This window comes from Martes martes (assembly GCF_963455335.1).
Source record: "Martes martes genome assembly, chromosome: 18".
Classification (NCBI taxonomy): domain Eukaryota; kingdom Metazoa; phylum Chordata; class Mammalia; order Carnivora; family Mustelidae; genus Martes; species Martes martes.
The window spans coordinates 11,422,224-11,445,640 of record NC_137906.1 but is presented as its reverse complement, the minus strand read 5'-3'; the positions used below and the strand labels follow the sequence as shown (position 1 = coordinate 11,445,640).

Below are 23,417 nucleotides of genomic sequence, written 5' to 3'. Positions count from 1 at the left end.
GAGGGCTGGGTGGTCAGAGGCCCTGCCCTTTGTCCAGGCACTGCCTCCTATTCCACCAACACCCCCATTTGACCCCTTCTGTCCCCTCCCCCTTCCAGGTGCTAGGCCCACCACCCCCGAGGCACGGCCCTGAAGCCCCAGCCTCAATAACTGCTCACGGGCCCATAGGCCTGACCATCTTCCCGCTGCTCTCCTGTCCGCCCACAGCCCTGTCACTGGCCTTCCGCTCACCAAGGGCTATTAGTTCCAGACGGTTCTCTCCTGAGCTGTTCCTAGAGCTTTGGACTCCTCCTGCAACGGGAGCCACGCCCCGTCCGAAGCTACTCCCCACTCTGACCACGCCCCCAGGACATCGCCACGCCCCACTTATTGTTACACTCGACCCTTCACACAAAGATCACGCCTCCACGGCAGCCATGCCCCACCCACTGTTACGCACTACCCAAGACCTACTATGGCCACTCCCCCAAGACATAACCACGCCCATGCCCATTAGCCACGCCCCCTAGAGTCAAGACAAGCCTCCGCCCCCTGGCCACGCCCCAGGCCAGAGCCACGCCTCTACTTGAAGAGCAAGGGCCCTGCGAGCCCTGGTGTTTGGGGGCTCTCCTCTGTTCCACTCTCGAAGCCCACCCAAATGACTTGGGGCGCCCTTTCCCGCACTGTGGCCTGGAAAGTCTATCCAGGCAGCATGCCGGGCACCCAGGGGAATCGCTGTCTGCCCACTGTCCCAACGCTGTGACTTTATTTTGTCCAAGTTTTCAGTTTAGCCAGAAGGGTAAATCGGGTTCCTGTTATTTCAGTGACCGAAAATGGAAGATCAGAAATTATTCTTTGGAGTGACTGCCTCTTTAAAGAAACTTGCAAAACTTTATCTGCAATAGCCTTACATTTCACTTGATGAGGTCTTTTCTGTTTGGAGCCCTGGTTTTTTGAGGTCATTTTGTTTTTTTCCAAGTATGTGAAATTAAGTACTCTCCCCACCAAGCAGTTTCTCCTCTGCACTGCTGGAGCCTCCCCCACTTCAGAGACTCCTGTTACCTTGCAGGAACCTCCACTTCTACCTTTTTCCCTTGCACATTTTTTCTTGCCACACAGTATCTCCCAGCCCATCAGTCACCCGCTCATCTGAACTCCTGAATCTTTACTGTTCATACTCAACATTTCACCTCTTTTTCACTTATTCCTACCTCACATTAGCAATACACTCTCAGTTCTTTGAGGATGTTTGTTTCGCCATGGTGGTTCAGGCTGTTCGTGGTGGTCCGGTTTTCCTGAGCTGCTTTTTTTCCAGGAGTTCCTGGAATCTTGTCCACAGGAAAAGCTGTAGGGGCCTGGTCAGCCAGAGGGAGCCCTTTGGTTGTAAACTTAGATTGACCCCGCCCCTCCCAGAGGAACTTACTTGCAAACCCCGGATATAGGGGCGGGCCAGGCTGGATGGAGACATCTAATCAGTGGGGCGCGCGTATATTTACTGTGGTGAATTGAAATTCAATTGGTCGCCCGTATTGCCAACTGAGCACGACTGTGCAGTTTTCCCTGTGTGTTGCAATCTCATTGGCCACCTGCGTGTGGGCCGGGCTCAACCACCTCTATAAAGTTTAGTCTGTGAGGCTGGGTGGGGGGAGTAGTAGTCGGAGTAATAGTCGTTGGGAGCAGCGCCAATGCGAGCGGTGTCATCTGTCGTTAGGGTCGTAGTCGTTAGCATAGTAGTCCGGGATCGGCGTCGTCGTCGCCTCTTCGTAAGAGATGGCCCCGACTAGTCGGTTTGATTTTTGATGCTTGGTGCGAAATAAAGCTTTGGTTGACTTTCGCTTTGCATCAGTCTCATTCCTTTGATCACGGACCCTAACAAAGCCACTCACACTCCTGTTTCCCAGTGAGGGTTTATGAAGAACCTGTGTACCCCAAAGCTGGGAAACCTGGTGTGGATTTCCTTTGTCCACCCACCAGACAACCATGCTACAAAAGGATTCCCTTTCCTTGTTTTTAACCACTAAAACCCGCCAATTTTCTTCTGTTGCTGTGAAAGCTGAGCTTTGGGTGGTATGGGGTGGGGGAGGGCTGAACACCTGCCTGTGTGTTCCATCTACTCCCTAGTCCTGTCAGGCTTGTGGGTAGTCCGGTGGTCATGAGCTAAGTACTTGGTTTCCTCTTCCATGGTCATCAAGTCGGCTGACTGTGTGGAGAAAATAATACGGTTGTGGAGCTGTGCTCGGCAGATGCCGGGATATTTGCACCTGTTTCTTTGCCGTCTCCAGAGGCTACATGTTCCTCCACTGAGACCACCGTCCTGCTTCCCCTGGAGGATCCTGGAACGTTATTTTCACTCCATACTCTGCTCGCAAGTCAACAATTCAACTAGTTCCCCAGTCTAACAGGTACTATAGCAATCTGATTTCTTAAATAGGAAAGGGAAACTTTTTTGTCATGATTATGACGGTGGTAATCTTTGTGGCCTTTGTATAATTTAATTTGGGTAATACTGTAACGTTCTTGTAAAATGGGGCACACATTTCCCCTCTTTAAAGGGCTTAGCTGGACGGATCAGAGAACTGGGCACAATTTGGGATGGAGTAAGGAGCACGGGGTGAGGTTCTGCCTTTAAGTACAAGTGGTCTCATATCCATGTCTTTGGCATAGTTGAGACTTGAGGATAAAAATCTGAAAAGTTAACTGACCCCAAGTTGAGCAGTAGTAGATATGGGGATGGAGGGGGCAATCCCATGATGAACGAGGCAGGCTCTGTCTGGGATGAAAGGGAGGCCATGGCCATGCTTGACCACATGCTTCTCGGTTAAGCCCAGCGGACTGAAGGAGCAAACAGGCAGCTGGCAGCCAGGAGAGCACAGCGCCAAGCCCCAGCTCCTGGATCACTGCCCTTTTAGCCAGTATACACTTCAAGTGTTGATTAGTATGAGGTAGGGGAAATCAAGTCAAGTGCACACTGCCCATTCCATCCCACGCTGAAACATCCTCCTTGCTGGGCCGCTGAGCTCAGCCAACCCTCTTCCCTCCCCAACCCACCAAGCACTCTTACTTTTCATGTCACAGAGTTTTCACACACATCTGTGCCGGTAACAACTAAGTGGAAAGCATCTGAGTACAACTTCCCACCAAATCAAAGTCACCGTTATATGGATTTACGTCCCAGCAAGGTCATCTCTAGGACGGTAATGCAGAAGACGCATCCCAAATTCAGAATGTGAAGAATTATTTGAGAAAATTATGAAATGTTTACGCACGTTCGTTCTTTATTGGAAGAGGTGGTTCAGACCCATTTATATATGCAAAAGGGTAGGATGACAAAATATGTAATGGACCTGGCACCTTTTCAAATATTTTACTCAAAATATACTTTATATTAAGCTTTAAGGTCACAGTGTAGGAAATCTCTGTAGTTGCCATTAAAACTACTCTAAAGAATATTTCCTGCACAGAATGATGCAGGATTTTAACACAATATACATGCAGAGAAAGACACATATCTTAAGTGCAGAGAACACTCAGATATTCAGCACCCAGGCTTAGAAACAGTATTACTAGCACCAGATAAATTCCGTTTTCAGTCTTGCCCAAGGCCAGCCGCTGTCCTGATTCCTAACCGCATAAAGCTTTTCTGCTCGTATGCTTTACAGATGGTCACACAGTGTGTGTGCCTCTGTGTCTGGTTTCCGTCATTCAGCTCTGTGAACCCAAGCTACCACTGCAAATACTTATGGTTCACTCGTCAGAAAGTCTTCTGCAGTGAAATATGCCCCTAGGTTCATTCATTCTACTGCATGCCTGCCTTCAGAGAATTCTGGTTTGTGCAGTTTAATGCAATAAGTATTTGAGTATGTCCTTTGGTTGACATAAACGCGCCTATCTGCCAGGTTCGGGTTAAAAGGGTATACGCATGTTCGAAGTGCCAGCTTTCCAAAATGGTCATACTAGTTGGCAACACCTCAAGCAGGGTAGGATTCCTGTTGCTTACCTCCTTGCCAAAACCTGATTCTTTTTCATGCTTTTCGTTTTAACCATCTCAGTGGGGGGCTGGTGTTCTAATTTTGCATTTCCCTGACTACTAATAAAAATAACATACCTTTTCGTGTTTACTGGCCATCTGGATATTCTCTTTCGTTAAGTGGATGTCCCAATCTCTTGCCCATTTTTCTATTTTTTTCTTGCTGATTTGTATTCTTTTTCAATTTTAGATCCAGGGCTGGAAAGTGTGGCCTTTGGGCCAAATCCAGACTGTTGCCTGTGTTTGTGAATAAAGTTTTATTGAGACAGACATGTTCACAGAGACTGTCTAGCCCACAGAGCCCCACGTGTTTACCAAGTGGCGCCTTCCAAAAACCATCACCACCCCCTCCTCTACACTCAATTCTGCTGTCACATACATAAGCTGCAAGTATTTTCTCCCCTGTTTCTTGCCTATTTGCTTTCTTAATGGGGGTCCTTTTAATAAACATAAGTTTCAGAAAGTTAATATCTCCAAATTAACTGGCTTTTTATAGTTTAGTGACTTAGGGGTCTTATGAAAAATTTTCTCATTATAAGGTTACATACAGTCTGCTAAGTTCTCTTCTTAAAGCTTTATGATTTTACATTTCATACTGAGATCTGTAATCCATTCTAACACACTTTTCTACTTTCTATTAAATTATTAAATTTAACTGGCAAAGCATTTATTAGAAAGAATATCCTCTCCCCACTGCATTATCATCTTCAGCAAAAACCAAGTGACTATATTACATAGGGGTGTTTCTGGAATCTTTCTTCTGTCCCAATGGTCAATTTGTTTATCTCTGCACCAATTATAATAATTTCAGTGGCTTTATGACAGCTCTTCTTTGATACCTGGTAATATAAGTTCTTTCACACTGCCTATTCCAGAAGACAGCCTTGACTATTATTGGCCTTCTGAATTTTCATTTGAATTTGAGTTTGTTCAATTTCAATTAAAGAACTTAGTAGGACTTTTAAGATTGCACTGAATATATGAAATTAATTTGGGGGAAAACTGAGATCTTTTAAAAACTGTCCTGGAATCCATGAACTAGATATGGCCCTCTCAAGTTTCGTGATTTTTTTTTTTTTTTCCTAGAAACAGTTCTTGAAAATATGGTGTTAGGTAATTTTCCCTCGAGGCACTTGAGGAATTTTGATGCTATTTTAAGTAGTATTGCTTTTTAAGTTTTTCATTTTTTATGTTCACTGCTGGTATATTAAAAACCTATTTCTGCATAATGAGCTTAATATGCAGGGAGCTTGCTAAACTTAGTCATTCATTTCAATTATCTGTGCATTCCTCAGAACTTTCAAAGTACAATTGCAGATAAAAGTTTTACTTCCTTCTAATCCTTATGCTCTTTAATTATTTTTCTTCCCTTATTCTTCTAGCTACGTCCTTCTGCAGAATACTGAATACAATTACTAACAGTGGATAGCCTTTTTTTTTTTTTTTCATCCTGGAGACAACTTTCAATATTTCGGTATTAGGTATGCTGGTGGTTGTAGTTTTAGATACTTTTCATCCAAGTAGGGAAGTTCCCTTCAAATCCATAGCTTATGGAGAACATTAACGGATGCTGATTGTACCAAAAGACTTTTCTGCATTCTAGATTACTTGTTTCTGTGATGCAGTCCAGTGACTAATTTTTGATTAAATGACCCCTGCATTCCTTGGCCCAGTGAACTGGGTTGTGTGACCACTATAAAGAGGTTACTCACAATTGGAATGGAATTATCATGATTGGTTTAGACGAATCAGGATCCACTCTCTGTGTCTTGTGAAGAAACGGTGAACAAACTCTTCCAGCAAGGAATTGGGGGGAAAAGGACACTGAGTTAATCAACTAAAACGCTGCTAGAAACCTGTATTTGTTCCAAAATACTGGGAATGAGGGGCAGTGCACAAAATGCCATAGTATTCATGTCAAACAAAAGAAGAGATGACGTATCTGAATTACGTAATATCAGCACACTGCGCTCTCTAACCTAACAATTAGACAAGCAGAGTGGCACGAGAGCTGTGTGTATTCTACAGATAGACTGTGTGGATGCCCTCTTTTACTGACACAGAATTAACTTCAAATCATCTATGTGTAGTTTATGAAAAGAGTGTCTTAAAATCCTTTTTGCTCAAATGTAGTTGAAAATGCTACAAAAGCCACCAGCTTAGCCTTTATAGATGGGGCATTTGCTAAAAATCCATTTGTCAATGCCTCCCAACAAACAGAAAAGCATTTAAATACCTGGTACGTAGCAAACGTCTCACCAACAACACATATCCTGTGTTAGTACATTTTGCCACCTTAATACTCAAAATACTGCATTTTCCAGATAATTCAAATCCCAATTTGCATAGAATTACTATTGGACTGCATTTGTAAAACATGATAGAACTGCCATATATATGTTTAATGTTACCGTCCTCATTATAAACTCCTGGTGATTCCAAAACTTCATTTGATATAATGGTTTATTCAGAGCTGATAGCTTCTGATAGCTTTCCTATAAGCACTGGAATTTATGTCAGAAATATGGCTTTTAGTATAACAATTTCCAAGACAATATGTTTTCCCACATTCGTCCCTCTGACAGATCTCGCCTTGGTATGATTCCCTGATATGTAAATACAATTCAAATTCCAAAATAAATATTAAATATGCACCAAGTTTCACTCCTGTATAAATTATCTCATGCCCAACGGGTTGCAGTATTTTGCTGAAGGCTTTGCTGCTTCTTTCATTCCCAGGGATCCTTCTCTGTGAGAAATCAGGTGGAAATAAATTTAATTCCTAAATGGCTTTCCCCATTCAGAAACATGAACTCTTAGACAGTGACCTCTGACTCCCTATTACATTTCGGTCTACTCAGAGGGTTCTGACTTCAAAGGAGATTCTCCACGTCCAGTACATTCACATTCCCTCTCCTATGAATCCTCTGATGGCTATTGAAGGCTGACCTGTGGTGGAATTTTTTCCCACACTCGTTACATTCGTAGGGTTTCTCTCCTGAATGAGTCCTATAGTGTACAGTGAGGTATGACTTCTGAGAAAAGACTTTTCCACATTCATTACATTCGTAGGGCTTCTCTCCTGAATGGCTTCTATAGTGAACGGTGAGGTTTGACATCCGAGAGAAGACTTTCCCACATTTACTACATTCATAGGGCTTCTCTCCTGAATGGATCCGGTGGTGGATGGTGAGATAGGATTTCTGAGAGAAGAACTTCCCACACTCGTAACACTCATAGGGCTTCTCTCCTGTGTGCACTCTTTGATGTCTAAAGAGGGATGAGTTATGGGAGAAGGTTTTCCCACATTCACTGCATCCATAGGGCTTCTCTTCAGAATGACTCCTGTAATGGATAGTGTAGTATGATAATTCAGAGAACAATTTTCCACAGATGTTACATTCATAGGATTTCTCCCCTTTCGGGAGTGACTGGTGCCCACTGAAGGCCGAACTGTCAAGAAAGATTTTCCCACATTCATTACATTCATAGGGCTTATCTCCTAAAGGAGCCGTAGGATGGTCGGTGACATAGGAGAACTGAGAGAGTTTTCCGCATTCACTACATTCGTGGGGTTTCTCATCTGTGTGTACTTTCCGATGCCTAATGAAGGCTGAATTTAAATTGAAGGTTTTCCCACACTCGTTACATTCATAGGGTTTCTCTTCTAAGTGACTTCTATAATGTATAGTGAGGTACGACACCCGAGAGAAGAACTTCCCACACTCACTGCACTGATAGGGTTTCTCTCCCGTGTGGGTCCTCTGATGTGTAATGAGGGTAGATTTTCGGTAGTAGGATTTCCCACATTCATTACATTTGTAAAGTTTCTCTCCCGTATGCGTTCTCTGGTGGTCACTGAGGGCAGACTTGCGTGAAAAGGATTTTCCACATTCATTACAGGGATAGGGTCTCTCTCCTGAATGATTCCTCTGGTGTAGGGTGAGATGGGTCTTCTGGCAGAAGGTTTTCCCACACTCATTACATTCATAGGGCTTCTCACCTGAATGAGTTCTCAGGTGCTGGGTGAGATGTAACTTCTGACAAAAGGTTTTCCCACATTCGTTACATTTATAGGGCTTCTCCTCTAAGTGGGATCTCCGATGGACGGTGAGGGTCCCCTTTTGGCTGAAGGATTTCCCACATACATTACATTCGTAGGGTTTCTCTCCTGTGTGGGCCCTCTGATGGATGATTAACTTTGACTTTTTACAGAAGGATTTCCCACACTCGCTGCATTCAAAAGGCTTCAATTCCATCTGTGATCTCTGGTATACATTAAAATTTGACATCTGGATGAAGTCTGACCCAGAGTCATTCCACTCGTAGGGCTTTTCCCCCATATAAGCTCTCTTATGAGCAAGAAAAACAGCATCATTGTCTAAGGCTTCCATGCATTCATTATATTCAAAGGGTTTCTCCAAAATATTAATTTTCTCAAGAATACTCTCTTCATTTTGAGAATAGCCTTCCCCATTTTGATTACATTCATAGGGTTTCCCTCCGTGGTACATCTTCCCACATTCACTACACTCATCAGGTTTCTTTCTCGCATAGCTTCCATCACTAATAATTAATTCTGAAGTAGATTCTAAATTCTTTCCACAGGAGACACACGTATGAGCTGTTACGTTTGAAGGAACAAGGCTTGTTTCCACATTACATGTTTTATCAAATGCATTCTCTCTCTCTTCAACCGGGGTTTTGCTGTTGATAGAAATAGCTTGCCTTGAATGTTCATCTTCACGTCCTGGGATTCTCTCTATCGGGTCATCCGCCTTCCAGACTTCTTCTAAAAAGGAATAAAATTAAACAAACTTTGTGAATCTGAACACACCGGGTATCAAATGGGAGTGGTACTCAGGAGCCCTACTGAGGAACTGACTCTGGCTTTATAGCCAATCTCCGCAAATAAAAATAATCACAAGCGTATAGTCTTCATTTCCCTTTGATGTGTCATATAAGACAGACAGACAGACACACACACACAGGAGTAGGGTGGGGGTAGGCACAGGGAAGGGATGAGTGTGGGACAGGACCCAGTACTAGAGAAAGAAGGGAGAGTAAATTCACACCAAACACAAGTACCTTTGTTACCTCCCAAATATGTTCAAAACTTTGGTAGAAAAGGTGAAAAAAACCCAAGAAATGATGAACAGAGGCACTGTGACTGGAAAAGCACTAGGTTAAGGAGGACTCGTGAGCACAGCGGTCGGGTGGGAGAACAAGAGCAATCACTGCATGAACATTTAAAGAAAACATCCAAGTACGGATTTCACTGGGAGTAAGAGATCACAATTTATATTAAATTGTAAGACAGTGCTGCACACAAAGATTACCATAACGACATCCTCACTAGCCCAGACGCTTCCAAAATCTTTGCCTTTCTATTCTGCACGTAAACCAAATAAACATTCTAAAAATCCCAATCTCCTCATCTTTAGAGACATCTTCACCACCAGGGCTCCAACTCCCCAGCCCTGGTTCACATTCACCTGGAGGGAGAGTTCCAGGCACCTCAATATCCAAAAGAAGTGTAAGATGGGACCAGATGGCAAGAGACCAAGCCACGAACATCGGCTCTTGGAAGTGTTCCGACAGTTACTGAACCCTAGCTGCATTTGGGTGTACAACAGAGCGTGGCGGCTGAAAGCGTAGAGATGAGGCTACCTCGATTCAAATCCACTTCTAACACGCTGCTGGCCAGGTCTTGAGCAAGTTACTGAACTGTGATGCAGCTTCGCACGGCTACAATGTGCCCAGATCACTGGGAAAAGACCAACTTAGTGCATGCAAATCGCTCAGAACAGTATATGATATGAAACAACGGTTCATCGGTTTTCTTTCAATCTGCCGACTTAAATTTCACAAAACCAGTCATGTCCCTGACGTAACACTGATGGGAGTCCTGAAAACAAACAAGAGTTCCCGTATGTTCAGGTTTCATTTAGTTTTAGTAGAAAACCTTAAAGGTCAGATTTCAAAAACTGCCCCTGCAGTATTGACTTCTTATTTATTTCTATGCTTCTTACACATTTCGGGGGTCCTGGGATCAAGCCCCGCCTAGGGCTCTCTGCTCAGCAGGGAGCCTGCTTCCCCCTCTCTCTGCCTGCCTCTCTGCCTACTTGTGATTTCTCTCTCTGTCAAATACATAAACAAATAAAATCTTAAAAAATAAATAAATAAAGCTCTTCTTCTTTTAATTCTTAAAATAGCTTTAACACAAAGTTGTAAATAACATGTAAGTGCTCTGTGTGAAAGCGAAATCCAAACTAGTCCATGCAGCTATGTTCTCCTTTCCTAACTAAACCGTGTGCCTGTCGGGAGTGTGGAAACATTTCCTAGTTTTCCTGGAATCTCTCTGTGGTTAGAAACTAAAGTAGTCCCTAATCTGATCAAATGGGGTGCTTTCACCTGTTTTATCAAATCTATAGTTGAGGATAAATTATGTCTCAATGGATATACATAATAAAGGTCTTTCTTCCCTAGGTCCTCAGTCCATGAAAAATCTACAGAATGCCTTCTACACATTACATATCAAAACAGAACGAAAAGATCCTTCCCCTTTGGAGGATTACAATTCAGGTAGAGAAAGAGGCTGAAGTACCAAATATATAATCATATCTAACTTTCGTGGTAACTGTGGAACGGGTATCAAGAGAAGGGAGAAACAAGTGTGGTGAGCCAGTAATTATGGAAAGCGTAAATAAGAGGTGAACTTTTAAGGACAAGGCTCCAGAATATAGTTAATATCAATGAACTGTATGTCTAAAAATGTTAAAATGGTAAATTCTGTTATGTGTTTCTGTTTTTTTGAGCCCTGGTATTTCTCTTGGGGTAGGTTTTTTAAAAAATGTTTACTTATTTCTAAAATTCAGTCACCATACCGTGTTATATTAGTTTCAGGCATATATCGTTATCTTTTTATAACTACAATTTTAAGAGGAAGGAAGGAAAACATTTAATTTGGGTAAGAGAAGCACACACAAAGAAGAGCTAGGACAGTCTGGAGATCTAGACCAAACGGAATTTAACAAGAGTCTGGGGAAATGGGACATGAATTTTGACAGGCGCCATGACACACCATACTGAACGGGACCCGAGGAGAGGAGAACGTAACATCTATTTCAGAAGAAACACAATAGTTATGGGCTCATCTGTCAGCCTCGTGTTAAATCAACTGGATGTCTCCGATGAACAGACTTTGCAATTTCCAAATAGGTTTCACTGTAATCCAGGTATGAGAAAGTATCTTTTAGGCTGATGTCAGACGAAATGAAGACTATACAGGAAAATTTAAAGCATTTCACAGGAGATAAGAAACAGGAACCAGGGGAGAGAAGACCAGTCTGATGTATTAAACAACAGAAGTGGGGAGGACGTGCAGGGTGGTTTGGAGAAGTCTGCAGCCGACTGTCAGCCATTCTGAGGAAGAAGGGACTGGAGTCCCCTTTGGCACCGGCCTCTGTCAGGTAAGAGTCCACAGGTTACAGGCATTAAACATCAATTTGGAAGAGGAGCATATATACAAAGAAAAAGGCCTGAAAGTCGAGACAAGATAAACCTTTTTAAGGGACACAAAGAAAACAAAAGAATGGAAAACAGGCTCTTTTCCTCCCCAGCTGCTCGAAGCTGGGCCGTCATCATGAACAACGTGGTAATTATCCTGACCAGGAGGTTCACAAGCAAGCAACCACGTCAGAGGAAAGAAATGATCCCTGACGGTCTTCACCCCAAGAAGGCTCTGGTAGTTCGGGAACAACTAGCTACAACCTACAAGACCACACCAGATGTCACCTTCGTATTTGAATTCGGAACCATTTTTGGCGGGAGCAACAAAAGTGGTTTGGCATGATTTAGGATTCCTTGGATCATGCAGGAAAAAAAAAAAAAAGAACCCAAACACAGACTCACAAGAGGTGGCCTGTTTGAGAAGAAAAAGACCTCCAGGAGACAGTGAAAGGAGCGCCGGAGCAGAATGAAGAAAAGTCAGGGGGATGCCAAAAGCCAGTGCTGGTGCTGGCGACAGTGAGCGGGAGACCGGACAACAGGAGTAGAGATTCTGCAGTGACTATCAGCGGTGGTTGTGCAGGTTTTTCATGAGGATTAATAAACTAAGAACTTTAAAAAAAAATTATTTTTGCGAGAGAGAGAACATGAGCGCGTAAGTTGGGGGGAAGGGTCAGAGGGAGAAGCAGACTCCCCATGGAGCAGGGAGCCCTGGGATCATGACCTGAGCGGAAGGCAGACGCTTAACCGGCTGAGCCACCCAGATGCCCCGAGAAGCTCTATTTTAAAGATTTTGGGTTTTGGTTTTTTTTTTAAGTTTGTTGTTTTTTCTTTTTTAAATTTATTTGACAGACAGAGACCACAAGCAGGCAGAGAGGCAGGCGGAGAGAGAGGGGGAAGCAGGCCCTCCGCCGAGTGGAGAGCCCAATGCAGGGTTTGATCCCAGGACCCCGACCTGAGCCGAAGACAGAGGTTTTGTTTTTTTTTTTAAAGATTTTATTTATTTATTTGACAGAGAGGTCACAAGCAGGCAGAGAGGCAGGCAGAGAGAGAGGGGGAAGCAGGCTCCCTACTGAGCAGAAAACCTGATGTGGGCCTTGATCCCAGGACTCTGAGACCATGACCTGAGCCGAATGCAAAGGCTTAACCCACTGAGCCACCCAGGCACCCCGAAGCTTGATTTTAAAATAACTTTTTCCCTCTCTTCCGCAAACCTTCCTCACTGCCCCTCTTAGCCTGTGGTCTCAGGAATCCGGCACCACCCGGAAAACAATTAACTAGGCTGGCAGCATCCACACAATTCCTGCCGAACTGGCCAGATCCTGGCTTTCCCTAGAAACCCCCTTCCTTGCCATTTGTGAAGGCCACAGCCCGCGGTGGCCTCCTTTGCCCGGCAAAGCAACAAAACTCTTGTTGCTCTGTACCCCGAGCTGTCTGAGTTGTGTTTGGGCTCTGAAGCACAGCGGTCAGTATCCCACAGTATCACGTGGTGACCAATTTCAGGCTTGTGCTCATTGCTGCCAAGCGGAGCACAGATGCACTGACTGGAGGTGGCAGCCCGGCCTCACCCGCTCAGGGAGGGGGCAGATTTTGGTGTCTGACTACACAAAGGAAGGGGTGAAACAGGCAGGAGACCAGCCCGAAGCACTTCATGGCAAGGAAGGAAGGAAAACGGAAGACAGAAAGAACGAACGGGAAAGTCTCAAGTTCATTTTTCTCTGAGACTTCCAAATGCCTGCAAAGAAAGGAATTCTGTGGGTGCCTAGGTGGCTCAGTGGGTTAAGCCACTGCCTTTGGCTCAGGTCGTGATCTCAGGGTCCTGGGATCGAGTCCCGCATCGGGCTCTCTGCTTCGGCAGGGAGCCTGCTTCCCCCTCTCTCTCTCTGCCTGCCTCTCTGCCTACTAATGCTGTCTGTCAAATAAATTAAAAAAAAAAAAATATATATATATATAAAAAGAAAGGAATTCTGTGCTATGGGGGGCAGGTGAGCTCCTGGGGACACAGTAAGAGGAAGTGACCGGAGCCTCAGCACCGGCCTTCGTGGATAACGCCCGCAAGTGTAAACCAAATGTCAAATCCGAAAAGCAGCATGCATGCGGCGCTGGAGGGAGCATGCTGTCTACGGCCTCGAGGTGTGGCCGGGGCACCAGTGGCTCGGGGCTGCCCTCAGTCCCTCCCGAAGCAGGGCGACCATGTCCTAACCTACCTGGCTGACTCTGACATGGCACTTCGCCATCGGCTACCCACGGCTCCTCTCCCTGCTCCAACTTGAGGATCACTTTGGGCTTGATGCTGTCGTAGCCTGTGAGGGAGACACGGAGGCAGACTTGGACCGGCTGCTCCGCTCTCAGATCTCTGAGTCCAAGGTGCTGCCTCAGAGGCTGCAGGGTAAAACGTGGCTGGTTTTGCACCTTCACAAAATCCGAACGTTTCGATGGAGAGGCCGACATATGAATACCCAGCCTGGTGCCCGAGGGGAGTTAGATGGTCCTACCACTTGTTTCTTCAAACTTGAGGAAAAATCACGACATGGGCAGTCCCTCCACTCCCCCCCGCCCCCGAGGCAGTGACCCACAAAGCAAGCTCTCCTCACCCACGGAGACGAGATGGCTGTAGTTCTCTAGCATCACATCCCGGTACGTGGTCTTCTCATCGGGCTCCAGCTGCTGCCACTCCTCCTGGGTGAAGTCCACGGCCACGTCCCTGAATGACACTGGCCCCTGCAATGGCACCAGATCGGACGGAACTGGTCAGGCGGAGGAGGCGTGCGGGCTCAGGAGCTTATCGAGCTCACAGAGAAAGTAAACTGGGAACACTGAAAACCTGACCGGGTGTTACAGGCTACCGAACAAAATCAAACCCGAGGGGAAACACACGGCCTTTGGGTTCTTTCGCATGCTCCCTAAAATAACCAAACCCTGAAACCAGAAAACCAACTGAGGTCCTGTGTTGCAACGGAACCGAGTTCCGGGGTATGTGAGATGAGTAAGACACCACTCCTGCTCTCAGAAAGCTTCCAGCCCGGCAGGGCAACACCACGGAAATTAACACGCACTCTGTCTCTCAGCCTCCACCCCACCGCGGCTTGGGGGCGCCCATGGCGCTCAGTCCCTGGTCTCTGTCTTCCCGTTCAGCTATTTCATCTTGGACTTTTACCTACAGTGAACCACATGACTAAGGGTTCTACCTCCTCCAAGTTTTCAGCCAAACACTGTATCTCAAACATCTCACTCTCGCAGCAATAACTTGCACTGATGGACGCCCAAGAGGTCAGAGCACCCGCACGGAGAGCAGTTTAACAGACTCTGAATCTTATGTCACCAGGTTAGGCTTCACAGATGCAGCTGGTAGGCCACAGGATTAAGGGGGAGAGAGGATGCAGAGGTCTGAAAAAGACACTGTCCGTGGAAGAAAAAGGCAAGCTACAGGATGAGGAAAGTATCTACCAATCATGTCTCTGGTAAAAGCCTCATACCAGAATACAGAGAGAGCTCTTCAAACCCAACCACAGAAACCAACATGATTCAAAATGGGCCAAGGACTGGAACAGACATTTCTCAAAGACGACACACGTGTCCAAGGAGCACGTGGGAAGAGGATCAACGTCACCAGCCATTAGGGAAATCAAATCAAAGCCATAGTGAGTCACCACCTCCCGTCCCTTAGCATGGCTACTACCAAAATGCCTGGAAATAACACGTGTTGGAGAAATCAGAACCCTCGTGCACTGTCGCTGGAATGCAAACTGCGGCAGCCACTGCAGCCAGAACTCCTCAAAAATTAAAAATAAATTTGGCATTAATTTCCCATATTTCCCATCCAGCAAGTCCACTTTTGGGGACACACTTAAAAGAACTGAGAGTAGGGTCTTAGAGAGGAATTTATGCACCCACGCTCATAGCTACATCATTCCCAATAGTGAAAATGCAAAAGTAACCCAAGTGTCCATCGACAGATAAGGAAACAAGCAGAATGCAGGCCACACGTACAATGGGAGCAATATTCAGCCTTAAAAAGAAGATCCTGGCATCTGTTCCAACATGGATGGACTCTGAAGACACGAACCTCAGCAAAACCAACCAGTGACAAAAAGACGAACACAGGATGAGTTAGGTGCTGAGAACAGTCACAATCAGAGCGACAGAGAGGACAACACTTGCAGGGGCAGGGGGAGGGGAGGCATTACTCTGTAATGGGGACAGAGCTTCGGTTTTACAAGATGAGAAGTGTTCTTGAGACGGATGGTGGTGGTGGTTGCACAACCACGTGAACGTACTTAATGCCCGTGAGCTATACGTTTTAAAAGTTAAAATGATAAATTCCATGTTATGTGTAATTTATCACAACAAGAAAAAACTGAAGTGGTGTCTACTTCCATTTCCCTAATCCAGTAACTTCTAGAGCTCTGCAGTCATCCCCTCTGTAAAGAAAAAAGTGAAATGGGATCATTAGTTAAGTATATTCACACTAGCTAGCAGGAATTCCTCTCTCAAAAACTGAAATTTAAAAAAATCAAGAATCATCAGCTAATTGAGAAAAACGGTGTAAATTAAAGATAAGCATCACGGTGAGCAGCTAAACTATGACAGAATCAATTTCATAAAGGAAACAACTTCTACTGATTTGTATTTTTCAATACATTTAGCAGGAACGCTGTTTCCAAAAAATGAGAACATTCTCCCAAAACTAGCCAGCAGAGATTACTTAGAAATTAAAGATCAAATTGTTGAATTTTTTTAAAAACCCCCCAAGTAAGAGGCTTTAGTAACAAATGGGACACAGAACATACAACTTAGGAACCGTCTCCGATAACGAGAAATTGAAATGATGAAATAAAGTTTGAGATACAAAAGCCAGATTGGACAGATTCCATTTTCAGAAAGAGAAAACAAGAAGGACGAACACAAAGAATCAAAGGCAGAACAAAAAATGATACATGGGCTGAAGAATCACATAAGCCTTCATGTCACAAGGGGCCATTCAATTTGCAAACAAGAATACTGGGGGGGAAATACAGATCTAGAAATTTCCCAATAAAATGCCCCACACCAAAAAAATGGAAGAAAAAAAAAGCCTAAAAAGTTACAGGTGAGGGGCGCCTGGGTGGCTCAGTGGGTTAAAGCCTCTGCCTTTGGCTCAGGTCAGGATCCCAGGGTCCTGGGATCGAGCCCCACATGGGGCTCTCTGCTTAGCAGGGAGGCTGCTTCCTCCTCTCTCTCTCTCTGCCTGCCTCTCTGCCTACTTGTGATCCCTGTCTGTCAAATAAATAAATAAAATCTTTAAAAAAAAAAAAAGTTACAGGTGGGGGAAAAAACACCACTGACCCTGGAACCTGCTGCCAGTCTACTTCTCACCTGAGAAAAACCCTTGGACAACTGTCCACGGCTTGTGAAAGAAAAAGAATTTCGAACCCAGAACTGTACACCAAACCAAGCTATTATTTCAGCTCCAGACATTAGATTCTTGCAGGAAAGTGTTCAAGATATCCTCTGCTGGAAGCAAGTGAGAGGGCCACCCCAGAGGGCCACGGGGATGCCAGAGTCCCCTGAAACAGCAACAAGGTGGGGTCTCCGATGCCATTGCTGCGAGCAGTGGTGCTCGGGACTACCGACACGCAACTCCTGTTTCAGAAGAGAAGTGCTCAGCAGACGCATCCCATCACCCTGTTTACAAAACGTATCAACACAGGATTTTCTACCCATGACGTAGGTGCCACAGCCGAGATTGCCCGAGACTGCAGGAGTTGGTCTGACAGAGAATCCAGAGCAGGACACTGTAGTCAATCCGGGCCAAGTGAGCTGATGAACTGGCATGGAGAGTCACAACTCTCTGGGTTCAGTGAGTCCACAAGGCAAGGAGAGGAGGTGTCAGAAGACTGACCAAGCGATCAGTACGATGGCTCGATACCACTTGTATCAACACCAACATCCAAAATGAGATGTTAGCAAACAGAATCCAACACCAGAATGAAAAAAATAATATATGATCTGTAAGTGGTGCTTATTCCAAGAATACAGACTCGTTCAATCTTTGGAAATCCATTAATGTAATAGGCTTTTCTAAAACAGCTAAGAAAACACTTTTATCGGCGCTAAGATGCTGAAAAATATTTGAAATACATACCTGATTTTAAAAACCCTCAAGAAAATAGGAGTGGATACTTCACTAGCATGAATGTGTGCATTTGCACACACTCTAATACCCTAATACACAGAGTATGGGTGACACATGTATAAAATGAATCACGGGCAAGAACACATGTGCGTTTTAAGTTATACAGATGCAGCTGCACAGACACAGGCATGTTTACGCAGTCCTCTCAGTTCTCAAGTCAGGGCTTTACTTAATGGACAAACACGAGAGGCAATCCCAGTAAGATCAGGAACGAGGCAAAATGTTCACTACCTCCAGCTGGAGAAAACTAGCGAATCAACAGAGTAAATCTATTTATATTTACAAGGGATATGCTATACCCCAAAACTCAAGAGAATCAACAAAACCAACTCAATGAAAGAACAGTGTTACATAAAATCAGGACATACAAAGCAACAGCCCTGGGGGAGCCTGGCTGGCTCAGTTGAAAGAATGTGCAACTCTTTTTTTTTTTTTTTTTTTAAGATTTTATTTATCTGTCTGACAGAGATCACAAGTAGGCAGAGAGACAGGCAGTGAGAGACGAAGGGAAGCAGGCTCCCTGCCGAGCAGAGAGCCCGATGCGGGGCTCGATCCCAGGATCCTGGGATCATGACCTGAGCCGAAGGCAGAGGCTTTAACCCACTGAGCCACCCAGGCACCCCAAGAACGTGCTACTCTTGATCCTAGGGTCGTGAGTTTGAGCCCCACGTTGGGTGTAGACTTAAATAAACTTACAAAAAAGAAAGGAAGAAAGAAAGAAAAAGAAAATTATTTTTAAAAAACTCAAACAAACCCAACAGCCCTTGTTACATTAACAGACCAAGAAGATATAATTCAAGCATATACACAGTTTATGGAGTAACAGAAAAGATAAAACGGTTAACAAGAAATGTACAAAATCTATACTAGGAAAAGTTTAAAACACTCCTGAAAAGCATGGAAGCGTCCCTGAACAAAAGGAATGATGCTCTTTGTTCCTGGATGGGTCAACTCAGGAACACTAAGATTATTATAAATCGGTCTGCCCTCGATTACTTAACAGATATGTGATCCTGACAAAAATACCAAAAGCTTTCTTCCTGGAACTATGTGAGCGGGCACTAAAGTTCATATGAGGGTGGAAAAAATCAAGAACTAGGAAAATCTCAAAAAAAAAAAAAAAAAAAGCTGTTTAGGGGGCCTAATCCCTACCAGATTTAAAACACAACCTTTATGATTAAAAGGGTTTGGTGTCAGCATACGGACGGAGATAGGTCAGTGGAATAGAGCACAAAGCCTAGAAATAGACTTGTATGATTACATGACACATCATGAGGGCCTGTGATATTATAATACAATACAACAATCCACTGATTTTTAATGAACAGTGTTAGAGGAACTATAGTCATTTGGGCATGGATGAAACTACATCCATACTCCACACCATGAACGAAAAAAGTCCAACTGGATCAGTGATCTAAATATAAAATATTAAACCACACAGAAAAAAAAAATGGGTGAATTTCCCTATAACCCAAATGTGGGGAAAGGTTTCTAACTATGATTCAAAATACAGGCAGGCATTAGGACTGCTTTCAGCAAAGACAGACAAGAATCAGATTTACCCTGCCTCCTGAAAGGACACCAAAAAAGAGAATATACAAAGCAGTGGCTTTTTTTTTTTTTTAAGATTTTATTTATTTATTTGACAGACAAAGATCACAAGTAGGCAGAGAGGCAGGCAGAGAGAGAGAGGGAAGCAGGCTCCCTGCTGAGCAGGGGGCCCGATGTGGGGCTCAATCCCAGGACCCTGAGATCATGACCTGAACCGAAGGCAGAGGCTTTAACCACTGAGCCACCCAGGTGCCCCCAAAGCAGTGGCTTTTAAGACATGGATCTTGAAGCAATAAAGGGCAGCAACGAAGGACAGGAATCAGAGACAGGATATCAGCCAGGGAAGGCCTCTGGTTACTCCCTGAGAGTTTCCAGCCCTGGAGCAGGGAGGGAGAACCGAGAGGAGGTAAGGAGGGTTGACAAACTGGGGGAAACATGCAGGGAAGGACGAGCCACCACAGAAAATCACACGTCTACTGAAATGGGCCTAGAACTGACCCAGATGTTACAAGTGGCACTGAAATTAAAACAGTTTATTATCACATCCCTTATGTTCAAAACATTTGAGTAGGAACAGGGAAGACATTTAAGAAGACTCCAACTGAACGTCTACAGATAAATACTACAATGTCTGAGAAAGTTACACCCGACCAGATTAACACAGTGAACACAGAGGACAGCAACAGAAGCTTATATAAAATGAAACACACGGAGAAAAAGGAATTGAAAGAGAACAAAGAGTATCAGTGAGTTGTGGGACAACGTCAAGCTGCGTAACACACAGGTAAAAGGAGTCGCTGAAGGACAGATGGAGGGAGCTGGGGGGAATGTTTGAAAGAATACGGTCAGAAATTTCCCAAAGTTGATGAAAATCACAAATACACAGATCCAAGAAGGTCAACGATCCACCAAGCACAGAGACAGAAGGAAAGCAATACCAAGACAGAGCATGACCAAATTGCTCAAAACCAGGGATAAAGAGAAAAGTTCAAAAGCATCTAGAAGAAAAACCAAAAACCACAGGACAAACATAGGAATGAGGGAGAGGGTGACATCACATTTCTCTTGGGAACAATGGAAGTGGGAAGACAGTAGGGGAACACATCTGAAGTACAAGAGAAAACCCAGCAAAGCTCCCCTGAAATTATAAGATTTTTAAAAAAGATTTTATTTATTTATTTGACAGACAGAGATCACAAGTAGGCAGAGAAGCAGGCAGAGAGAGAGGAAGGGAAGCAGGCTCCCTACTGAGCAAAGAGCCCGATGCGGGGCTCGATCCCAGGATCCTGGGATCATGACCTGAGCCGAAGGCAGAGGCTTTAACCCACTGAGCCATGCAGGCACCCCGCTCCCCTGAAATTAAAGCTAAGGCAAAAATAAAGGACTTTTCTGACATACAAGAGCTGAAGGATTCAGCAGCAGCTTGAAGTGTCCCAAAATCCAGAAAGAACTTATCAAACTCAACACCCCAAAACCAAATAATCCAGTCAAGAAATGGGCAGAGGACATGAACAGACACTTTCCCAAAGACAAACCTAGGGCCAAATGCATGTGCCTTATGTGCAAAGATGCGCAAAGTCACACTCATCATGAGGGAAACACAAATCAAAACCACAGTGAGATCCCACCACACAGCTGTCTCAATGGCTAAACTCAACGACACAAGAAGCAACAGGGGTTGGCGAGGATGCGGAGAAAGGGGAACCTCGTGCGCTGCTGGGGGGAATGCAAGCTGGTGCAGCCGCTCTGGAAAACAGTATGGCAGTTCCTCAGAAAGTTGAAAATACAAACACCCTACAATCCAGCAATGACACTCTAGGTTAGGTATTTACCCAAAGGATACAAAAATACAGACTCGAAGGAGAACCTTCGATGTTTATGGAACCCCGATGTTTAGAGCAGCATTATCCACAAGAGCCAAAACTACAGCGAGAGCCCAAATGTCCACCGACTGAGGAACAAAGACGATGTGGTGTATATACACAATGGATTACTACTCAGCCATCAAAAAGAATGACATCTTACCATTTGCAACGACCTGGATAGAACTAGAGAGTATTATGCTAAGCAAAGTAAATCAGTCAGAAAACGACAAATTTCATACGATTTCACTCACATGATTCACAAATATGGGATTTAAGAAACAAGACAGATGGACATATGGGAAGGAACAAAAGAGGAGAGGGGAATCAAACCATAAGAGAACACAGTGAGGGGTGATGGAGGGAGGTGGGTGGGGGATGGGCTAGATGGGGGATGGGCATTAAGGAGGGTACTTGAGATGAGCACCAGATGTCCTATGTAAGTGATGATTCACTGACTTCTACTCTTGAAACCAATATTGCACTATACATTCACTAATTAAAATTTAAATAAAAAATTGAAAAAGAAAAAAAAAACTAGAAGTGTTGAAGGAAGTCCTTCAGGCAGAAGGAAAGTAACAGCAGATAAAAATCTGTATCTACAAAAAGAAATGAAGAGTACCAGAAACAGTATCTATGTTATTTTCTTATTCCTTAAAAAATAACTATTTACTTAAAAATCACTAGTCCTGTGGGCTTGATTCTACCTGTAAGAGTAAAATGACACAACAGTGTGATGACCCAGCAGGGAGAAATGGAAGTGACAAACTGCCTACATTCTAAGCAATAAATGGTACCTTACCTGAAGATAAACTGTGATGAATTAAAGCTGCATACTATGAACTCCAAAGCAATCACAAATAACAGTGTTAGAGCTAACAGCCCCACACAAGACGTAAAATAGAATCATAAAAAATACACAATCGAAAGGAAGACAAAAGCAGGAAAAAGAAACAAAGTCAACGGTAGATGTCCGATGGATCTGACTGTAATTAGGTCACCGCTCATCTTTACAGAAACATTCAGGAGAGGGGTGAGGACAAAACCGGGATGCTGAGAATTGAAATGGGAATGAGAGTGAGAATATATTTACTAAAGAATACTTTGCTGGGGCACCGGGGTGGCTCAGTGGATTAAAGCCTCTGCCTTCGGCTCAGGTCATGATCCCAGGATCCTGGGATCGAGCCCCACATAGGGCTCTCTGCTCAGTGGGGAGCCTGCACGCCCCCCCCCCCCCGGGCCTACTTGTGATCTCTGTCAAATAAATAAATAAAATCTTTTAAAAAAAAAAAAGAATACTTTGCTTTATTACTTACTGCACAACCCAAAGGAACAGTAACAGAAGCATCTGAAGGATGGGCAGGCCATTCCCTCAGCCTTAGCTTTTATCCCTGCATCAAACAGTAACAATGAAAACAGGTCTTCTTGGATCACTGCATTTTGCTGCCTGGAAAAATTATACCCAGCAGGCCCTCGGTTTAGATAAGCAACATGCATAAGCCGTACGTTGCAATGATTTAATGGTTGTTATTAGAAAAGCTACCCTTAACTACATCAATTCCCACAAAGACGTTTTCTCAAATCCCAGGAAATCTTGAAAACCCACAAGTAACGAAACAGTCAATTCATATCATGTAACGGGCGGTACTCTTCTTTTCCGAGACTTTCAGGAACATCAGTCATGTGTGTAGCTCTACCCTCACAGCCCCGAGGTAACCTACTATCTGCACACATGAACTCAGAAAAAGACTCTGGGTGCTGATATGACCCCCTAATAATTGTACTTTACAGGATAATGTCTCTTATTTCCACATTCCTGTTTTAAAATCTGAATCCAGGGGTGCCTGGTTAAGCCTCTGCCTTCAGCTCGTGTCATGGTCTCAGGGTCCTGGGATTGAGCCCCGCATCGGGCTCTCTGCTCAGCAGGGAGCCTACTTCCCCCTTTCTCTCTGCCTACTTGTGATCTCTCTCCCTCTGTCAAATAAATAAAATCTGAATCCATATAAGCCTTCTGAAATGCATTACAAAGCCAAGCAAGGGAACATATACAAAGACAGGAAAACTCACCTGGGATTCATTCATTCTCCGCTGCTCTTGGAAAAGCATACAGACCGTTAAGGGCTGACCTAGGGAAGCAGAAGAAATAATAGAAATCACGGGTAATGCAGCTTGCCAAGGTGGGAACATCCTGTGTGAGAACCACCAAAGAAAGCTCCTACCCTGTGAACACTCAGAAGGGTCTAAAAATGTGAGAAAAGGAGAAACATCAGAGTAGAGCTGTTGTCACTCCCACATATCAGGAGGTGATTAG

At 44.4% G+C, this 23,417-nt stretch overlaps 2 protein-coding genes across 2 annotated transcripts in view; both read right to left on the bottom strand.

Moving 5' to 3' along the window:
- LOC308359394 (olfactory receptor 10AC1-like) overlaps window positions 1-23,188 on the bottom strand; it is a gene marked incomplete at both ends in the record, with an annotated part of 41,309 nt that extends 18,121 nt beyond the window's left edge. The window contains 3 exon segments of the mRNA XM_080830426.1: window positions 13,723-13,818; window positions 14,110-14,236; window positions 23,174-23,188. Of these exon segments, the coding sequence (XP_080686552.1) occupies window positions 13,723-13,818; window positions 14,110-14,236; window positions 23,174-23,188 (238 nt within the window).
- On the bottom strand, window positions 3,236-8,349 carry RBAK (RB associated KRAB zinc finger; the record flags this gene model as incomplete). Its single annotated transcript, XM_080830407.1, has 2 exons — window positions 3,236-4,243; window positions 5,719-8,349. The coding sequence occupies one exon, from the start codon at window positions 8,347-8,349 to the stop codon at window positions 6,880-6,882; it is 1,470 nt and encodes a 489-aa protein (XP_080686533.1). The 3' UTR covers window positions 3,236-4,243; window positions 5,719-6,879.
- Window positions 23,189-23,417: the final 229 nt, after the last annotated feature.